The 9,220-nt window shown below is 40.8% G+C and overlaps 1 protein-coding gene across 2 annotated transcripts in view; it reads left to right on the forward strand.

Moving 5' to 3' along the window:
* Positions 1-9,220, forward strand: part of LOC110533845 (transmembrane protein FAM155B-like) — a 59,575-nt gene extending 50,355 nt beyond the window's left edge. For both annotated transcript variants that reach the window (XM_021618385.2, XM_021618386.2), the window contains exon 3: positions 6,067-9,220. In XM_021618385.2, the coding sequence (XP_021474060.1) occupies positions 6,067-6,377 (311 nt within the window). In that variant the 3' untranslated portion in view covers positions 6,378-9,220. The remainder of the gene's footprint in view (positions 1-6,066) is intronic.

Here is a 9,220-nt window from a genome sequence, read left to right on the forward strand (position 1 = left end):
AAAAGAATAAGAAACTAGAGTATCATACAAAGATAAATGACAAAGAATGATAGTAAAAAGCTTTGGAGCACCTTCAATGAAATTTGCGGAAATAAGGCAAACTCAGCTCCATCATTCATTGAATCAGATGGCTTATTCATTGCAAAACCGACTGATATTGCCAACTACTTTAATTATTTTTTCATTGGCAAGATTAGCAAACTTAGGTATGACATGCCAGCAACAAACACTGACACTACACATCCAAGTGTATCTGACCAAATTAAGAAAGACAAGAATTGTAATTTTGAATTCCGTAAAGTTGAGTATGGAAGAGGGGAAAACATTATTGCTGTCTATCAACAATGACAAGCCACCGGAGTCTGACATCTTGGATGGAAAATGACTTAGGATAATAGCGGACGATATCGCCACTCCTATTTGCCATATCTTCAATTTAAGCCTACTAGAAATTGTGTGCCCTCAATTCTGGAGGGAAGTAAAAGTCATTCCGCTACCAAAGAATAGTAAAGCGCACTTTACTGGCTCAAATAGCAGACCAATCAGCCTGTTACCAACCCTTAGTAAAGTTTTGGAAAAAATAGTGTTTGACCAAGTACAATGCTATTTTACTGTAAACAAATTGACAACAGACTTTCAGCACGCTTATAGGGAAGGACATTCAAGAAGCACAGCACTTACACAAATGACTGATGATTGGCTGAGGGAAATTGATAATCAAAATATTTTTGGGGCTGTTTGTTTGACTTCAGTGCAGCTTTTGCGTTATCGATCATCGTCTGCTGCTGGAAAAACATATGTGTTATGGCTTTACACCCCCTGCTATATTGTAAATAAAGAGTTACCTGTCTAACAGAACACAGAGGGTGTTCTTTAATGGAAGCCTCTCCAACATAATCCAGGTAGTGATGGTTGCTGATAATGGGCCTCCGTATGCCAATGTAGATATTCCATGAAAAATCAGCCGTTTCCTGCTACAATAGTCATTTATAACATTAACAATGTCTACACTGTATTTCTGATCAACTTGATGTTATTTTAATGGACAAAAAATGTGCTTTTTGTTCAAAAACAAGGACATTTCTAAATGACCCCAAACTTTTGAACGGTAGTGTATAAAATCAAATCAAAGTATTTGTCATGTGCGCCGAATACAACAGACCTTACAGTGAAATGCTTACTTGCAGGCTCTTAACCAATAGTGCAAAAAAGGTATTAGGTGAACAATAGGTAAGTAAAGAAATCAAACAACCGTAAAAAGACAGTGAAAAACAACAGTAGCGAGGCTATATACAGACACTGGTTAGTCAGGCTGATTGAGGTAGTATGTACATGTCGATATGGTTAAAGTATGGGCAATGTCTTCAAAAATATTGTTTTCCAAACAAAAAATAAGCAAAATCTTTTTGAGATATTCATATTAATATTTTTACTGTTTAATAAATTAATGTGAAAAATTGTATTACAGAATCTAGACCGAGTCCATATTTTAGAAAACAAGATGTATGATGTACGGGTCGTAGTACAGTGCCTTCAGAAAGTATTCACAGACCTTACATTTTTCTACATTTTGTTGTTATACAGCCAGAATTGTAAAATGTAATAATCAAAAAATGTTGTCACTGGCTACCACACAATAACCCATGTCGTCGAAGTGGAATTATGTTTTTCAAATTGTTTACTAATTAAAAAGCTGAAATGTCTTGAGTCGATAAGTATTCAACTCCTTTGTTATGGCAAGTCTATGCAAGTTCCAAAATACACATTTGCTTTACAAGTCACATAATAAGTTGCATGGACTCACTCTGTGTGCAGTAATAGTGTTTAACATTATTTTTGTATGGCTACCCCCCTCTCTGTACCCCACAAATACAATTATCTGTAAGGTCCCTTAGTCGGGCAGTGAATTTCAAATATCGATTCAACCACAAAGACCAGGGAGGTTTTCCAATGGCTCGCAAAAAAGGGCACCTATTGGTAGATGTTTTTTGAGTATAGTGAAGTTATTAATTACACTTTTGATGGTGTATTAATACGCCCAGTCCCTACAAAGATACAGATGTCCTTCCTAACTCAGTTGAAGGAGGAAGGAAACCGCTCAGGGATTTTACCATAAGACTAATGAGTTAAGGGCAGTGATAGTAGAAAACTGAGAATGGATCAACAACATTGTAGTTACTCCACAAAACTAACCTAATTGACAGAGTGAAAAGAAGAAAATCCGTACAGAATAACAAATATTCCAAAACATGCATTCTGTTTGCAAAATGCACTAAAGTAAAACTGAAAAATATGTGGAAAATAAATTAACTTTTGGTCCTCAATACAAGGTGTTATGTTTGGGGCAAATCCAATTCAACACATTGCTGAGTACCACTCCTCATATTTTCCAGCAGAGTGGTGGCTGCATCATATTATGGGTATGCTTGCAATCATTAAGAACTGGGGAGTTTTTCAGGATAGAAAATAAATGGAATGGAGCTCAGCACATGCAAAATCCCAAAGGAAAACCTGGTTCAGTCTGCTTTCCACCAGACACTGGTATATGAATTTACCTTTCAGCAGGACAATAACGTAAAACACAAGTTGCTTACAAAGAAGGCAGTGAATGTTCCTGAGTGGCCATGTTACAGTTTTTACTTACATCTACATGAAAATCTATGGCAAGACATGAAAGGGGTTTTCTAGCAATGATCAAGAACGAATTTGACAGTGCTTGAATAATGGACAAATGTTGCACAATCCAAGTGTGGAAAGCTTTTAGCCAGAAAGACTCCCTGCAGTAACCGTTGCTTCTACAAAGCATTGACTCAGGGGTGTGAATACTTATGTAAATGTCATATTTCTGTATTTCATTTTCAAAAAATGTGCAACAATTTCACTTTGTATTGTTTGTAGATTGGTAAAAAAAAATGTTTAATTTAATCAGTTTTGAATTCAGGCTGTAAAACAACAAAATGTGGAATAAGTCAAGGAGTATGAATACTTTCAGAAGGCACTGTATAGGTCTAGAAAGGGCCTATAATTGTATTTTTTTATTTTATTTATTTCACCTTTATTTAACCAGGTAGGCTAGTTGAGAACAAGCTCTCATTTACAACTGCGACCTGGCCAAGATAAGGCATAGCAGTGTGAACAGACAACTACACAGAGTTACACATGGAGTAAACAATAAACAAGTCAATAACACAGTAGAAAAAAGAAAAAAAAGAGTCTATATACATTGTGTGCAAAAGGCATGAGGAGGTAGGCGAATAATTACAATTTAGCAGATTAACACTGGAGTGATAAATTATCAGATGGTCATGTGCAGGTAGAGATACTGGTGTGCAAATGTGCAGAAAAGTAAATAAATGAAAACAGTATGGGGATGAGGTAAGTAAAAATGGGTGGGCTATTTACCGATGGACTATGTACAGCTGCAGCGATCGGTTAGCTGCTCAGATAGCAGATGTTTAAAGTTGGTGAGGGAGATAAAAGTCTCCAACTTCAGCGATTTTTGCAATTCGTACCAGTCACAGGCAGCAGAGAACTGGAAGGAAAGCCAGCCAAATGAGGTGTTGGCTTTAGGGATGATCAGTGAGATACACCTGCTGGAGCGCGTGCTACGGGTGGGTGTTGCCATCATGACCAGTGAACTGAGATAAGGTAGAGCTTTACCTAGCATGGACTTGTAGATGACCTGGAGCCAGTGGGTCTGGCGACGAAAATGTAGCGAGGACCAGCCGACTAGAGCTTACAGGTCGCAGTGGTGGGTGGTATAAGGTGCTTTAGTAACAAAATGGATGGCACTGTGATAAACTGCATCCAGTTTGCTGAGTAGAGTATTGGAAGCTATTTTGTAGATGACATCGCCGAAGTCGAGGATCGGTAGGATAGTCAGTTTTACTAGCGTAAGTTTGGCGGCGTGAGTGAAGGAGGCTTTGTTGTGGAATAGAAAGCCGACTCTAGATTAGATTTTTTGATTGGAGATGTTTGATATGAGTCTGGAAGGAGAGTTTACAGTCTAGCCAGACACCTAGGTACTTATAGATGTCCACATATTTTAGGTCGGAACCATCCAGGGTGGTGATGCTAGTCAGGCGTGCGGGTGCAGGCAGCGAACGGTTGAAAAGCATGCATTTGGTTTTACTAGCGTTTAAGAGCAGTTGGAGGCCACGGAAGGAGTGTTGTATGGCATTGAAGCTCGTTTGGAGGTTAGATAGCACAGTGTCCAAGGAAGGACCAGAAGTATACAGAATGGTGTCGTCTGCGTAGAGGTGGATCAGGGAATCATTAGAAAAACCGAGGCTACTGAGTCTGCCGATAAGAATATGGTGATTGACAGAGTCTAAAGCCTTGGCCAGGTCGATGAAGACGGCTGCACAGTACTGTCTTTTATCGATGGAGGTTATGATATCGTTTAGTACCTTGAGCGTGGCTGAGGTGCACCCGTGACCGGCTCGGAAACCAGATTGCACAGCGGAGAAGGTACGGTGGGATTCGAGATGGTCAGTGATCTGTTTGTTCACTAGGCTTTCTAGGACCTTAGATAGGCAGGGCAGGATGGATATAGGTCTGTAACAGTTTGGGTCCAGGGTGTCTCCCCCTTTGAAGAGAGGGATGACTGCGGTGATCTCAGACGATATGAAAGAGAGGTTGAACAGGCTGGTAATAGGGGTTGCGACAATGGCTGTGGATAGTTTCAGAAATAGAGGGTCCAGATTGTCAAGATCAGCTGATTTGTACGGGTCCAGGTTTTGCAGCTCTTTCAGAACATCTGCTATCTGGATTTGGGTAAAGGAGAAGCTGGGGAGGCTTGGGCGAGTAGCTGTTAGCCGAGATTGGAGTAGCCAGGAGGAAGGCATGGCCAGCCATTGAGAAATGCTTGTTGAAGTTTTTGATTATCATGGATTTATCAGTGGTGACCGTGTTACCTAGCCTCAGTGCAGTGGGCAGCTGGGAGGAGGTGCTCTTGTTCTCCATGGACTTTACAGTGTCCCAGAACTTTTTGGAGTTAGAACTACAGGATGCACATTTCTGCTTGAAAAAGCTGGCCTTTGCTTTCCTGACTGACTGCGTGTATTGGTTCCTGACTTCCCTGAACAGTTGCATATCGCGGGGACTATTTGATGCTATTGCAGTCCGCCACAGGATGTTTTTGTGCTGGTCGAGGGCAGTCAGGTCTGGAGTGAACCAAGGGCTATATCTGTTCTTAGTTCTGCATTTTTTGAACGGAGCATGCTTATCTAAGATGGTGAGGAAATTACTTTTAAAGAATGACCAGGCATCCTCAGCTGACAGGATGAGGTCAATATCCTTCCAGGATACCCGGGCCAGGTCGATTAGAAAGGCCTGCTCGCAGAAGTGTTTTAGGGAGCGTTTGACAGTGATGAGGGGTGGTCATTTGACTGCGGGCCCGTAGCGGATACAGGCAATGAGGCAGTGATCGCTGAGATCCTGATTGAAGAAAGCGGAGGTGTATTTGGAGGGCCAGTTGGTCAGGATAACATCTATGAGGGTGCCCTTGTTTACAGATTTAGGGTTGTACCTGGTTGGTTCCTTGATGATTTGTGTGAGATTGAGGGCATCTAGCTTAGATTGTAGGACTGCCGGGGTGTTAAGCATATCCCAGTTTAGGTCACCTAACAGAACAAACTCTGAAGCTAGATGGGGGGCGATCAATTCACAAATGGTGTCCAGGGCACAGCTGGGAGCTGAGGGGGGTCGGTAGCAGGCAGCAACAGTGAGAGACTTATTTCTGGAGAGAGTAATTTTTAAAATTAGTAGTTCGAACTGTTTGGGTATGGACCTGGAAAGTATGTCATTACTTTGCAGGCTATCTCTGCAGTAGACCACTTTCATGACCACTGTCATCACTTTCCAAAAAATGGTGATACAAATGTGAAGAGCAGGTCAAACATCATTCCTTCCAGTGACGTTTCTTTGTAAGAATTGCCAGAACATTCTGAGATACCAAAAATATTTTCGGGCTTTCCCGGGCTGGAATCGCCTGGTATCTTGTTTGTTGTCATCTGAAAAACTAATCTGGATCTGAATTATGTTTCTTCTCTGTGTGTGATGCAGGGCTACTAGAAAACCATTTAACCAATGCAGACCCAGAGTGTTGTGATGTCAGATGGAGTGGCTGCGACCCCTCTGTGGGGGCGGCGTGCGCCCTGACACAGCTTCCAGGGTCGTCGTCATGGCAGCGGCGCAGCTCCCCGCCCGTGTCAGCTGCATCGCGGCTGTGCAGCAGCAGACTAAGACTGTGTGTTCTGGTCCTCATCCTGCTGCACACTGTCGTCTCCTTCTCCACTGTCCAGAGCAGTGGCACTGTGGGCCTGGAGGCCATGGTACCCCTGCCCCTGGAGGAGAGCTCTGCCCGAGAGGAGTGACTGAATATGAACAAGAGTTTCTACTGTTCCCTGCCTCCAGTCTACAGAGACCCCTTCCTTCACAGTACCTGAGGAGTGAGGCGTTTATAACCCTCTCTCTCCATCCAGTCCCCTCCACAGGACATCAGCAATGAGGAGGTTATACACCGTTCCAGGGCAGGCTACAGGTCGGTATACCTCCTCACCCTCCACCACACCGGAGGAGTGGCGAAGCACGGGCCCTCCCCTACCTCGACACAGAGAGGTATGGAGGTGGATGAGGTTTCGAAACTGAGAACCAGACATGTCTCACATGTAAGGAGGACATGAAAGGGCATAGGGAAAGAGAGGCGGGTCTCCTATCATCCCAGGGTCCAGAGGAAGCGTCGATTTTGTAACTGAAAGAGGTACTGTATGCTGTTTCTGAGAAGGTTTTGGGTACAAATGGCCTTTTTCAAGTTTTATCACTACTCTATTTAATGAGTTGAGTGATGTTTTTGGGGATTTACGTATGACATTGGGTGTTGAGTTTGTGAACTGCACAGTGGGGAAAAGTATGAGTTGCAGGCTCGTATGCTATTTTTTTTATCTGGATGTGTGTGTGTGTGTGTGTGTGTGTGTGTGTGTGTGTGTGTGTGTGTGTGTGTGTGTGTGTGTGTGTGTGTGTGTGTGTGTGTGTGTGTGTGTGTGTGTGTGTGTGTGTGTGTGTGTGTGTGTGTGTGTGTGAATACAGTGAAGAAGTCAGCAATATAATGTAAATGACCCAACACAAATCAGATGACCATTACATCTTCCAAGCTAACAGAATACGCACAACAATACTTTGTTTGGCTCAGAGTAAATATTATTCTTATTCTCAGTACCACTACCCTCATTATCATACACCAAGTAGAATCAGTTCATGCAAGTATTGGATTACAGATCCTAATCAAAGGTAAACCATGTTGTTTTTGATAGATGTCAGAAGTACACTACTAATGCTGTGGAGGAACATGTGTTTATGCAAAGCTGATTGAAACGAGTTGAAACCCCCACTGGGTCTCTAATCGCTTACAGAAGGCACATGATTGTGCAATGGAAGACTGTCTGTATTATAACTACACCAATCATTTCTTACTCATAAAACAGACAATTTACCACGTATTACACATAACAAAGACCCAGAGTGATAATTGGAGCAGAATGTTATCATGGCTGAATGTTTAAGAAATGTTCAAGATGTGAATGCATCGCGTCATCAAAAAACTGAGGCATGTGTCTATGCCCTCAATGTCTTCTTGTGTGTTCATTACATTCATGGTGAAATACAGTGATTACAGTATTTGGAATGAACCAAAACTTTATAAATATACTTCTAAATATTAGAGATATAGAAAAAGATCCACCTTGATTTATTCATAGGCAATCTGTTGGGAAGCGGTTTTGTTATTTGTAAAGACAAGCTAGAGCATGATTATATAAATGGTTCTCATATGTTTCTGATTTCTTGGATTGAATACTTCTGACCTCTCTTTTCCTGGCATAATTTGTGTATTATTCTTACAAATAGTTGGTAAAAATTGGGCTTGTATTTGGGAAGCTGAAATAAAATAACTGTCTTCCAATGTGACAAATTGATTCACAAATAGGAATTGTGAATAGTTTTTTATCTTACAAAGTATTCCTTGGGTTCACCTCCCAAACAGATACTATATGTGACCTTGGTCTACCAGAATACAGGCATATTGTTTATGTCCTAACAAAACTATCTTAACTATTTTACTATTGAAAAACTATATCATAGCACAGGTTTTTACAGAGTATTGTATACAGTATGTATATGAATTTAACTTGGATTTGAATATCTGAGCATTTTAGTAATATAAACAAATCAGAGATCTATGAGATGCATGAGATTCAGATTATTTATTTATCTAAAATAAAATATATTATACTATTGGTGGTTCGAGCCCTGATGGCTGATTGGTTGAAAGCCGTGGTATATCAGACTGTATACCACAATATGCCCCCAAAAATATTTGTACTGTTCTAATTATGTTGGTAACCAGTTTATAATAGCAATAAGGCAACTCTGGCGTTTGTGGTACATGGCCAATATACCATGGCTATATCCAGGCCCTAAGAACAGCCCTTAGCCAATATATATTGGCTATATACCACACCGCCTCGTGCCTTATTGCTTAATTATATCACTGTAGCCTTTAATGCCCACAATGAATTAGTAAGAACTAATCTCATGTCAGTCTGATAAACTGCTCGTTTCTTTTGCTAAAAGTGCAATATTTTGTTTTTGACAGCCTGTGTTGTTTCATTTAATATCTAACGGACATTGTCAGCATGCTGATTATAAACTGGTTTAAGATGCCAAACACTCTAAAAGAGACAACAATGTTGATAACTGCAACTTGGGATTGGAAATCTTGCCTGCCTTATATGACTAACGTGTGTAACATTGTATGGTCTCTCCATTTCCAAAAAGGTCACTTGTACCCTTCTCTCTCCTATGTCAGTCATCGCTGTTGCTTATCCGTTAGAATGTAAAGGATTGGTACCTCAATCAGAGAAGGGAAAAGGGGTATAAATCTACACTGGTGTCCTAAGCCTGTATGCTGTGAGGAGACTACTTCTTATGCCATTTTATACACTGTGCTTTAATGTTAAGAACTTTTTGCACTAGTTCTAATAACTTTTTTTTTTCCTGAGATTTGTTTTAAAACTGTGCTTACTAATTCCGTTCTAAAACAAATATTATCCCATATCTGTGTTTCTAGTTGTATATGTAATCTGTTTTCTGTTTCTATTGTATTTTGGGCGGAGCCGTGCCTGCTCACTGTTAAAGCTCATTAAAGTAATACAATCGTTCA

Source organism: Oncorhynchus mykiss, chromosome 10, assembly GCF_013265735.2.
Source record: "Oncorhynchus mykiss isolate Arlee chromosome 10, USDA_OmykA_1.1, whole genome shotgun sequence".
In the NCBI taxonomy this organism is placed as follows: domain Eukaryota; kingdom Metazoa; phylum Chordata; class Actinopteri; order Salmoniformes; family Salmonidae; genus Oncorhynchus; species Oncorhynchus mykiss.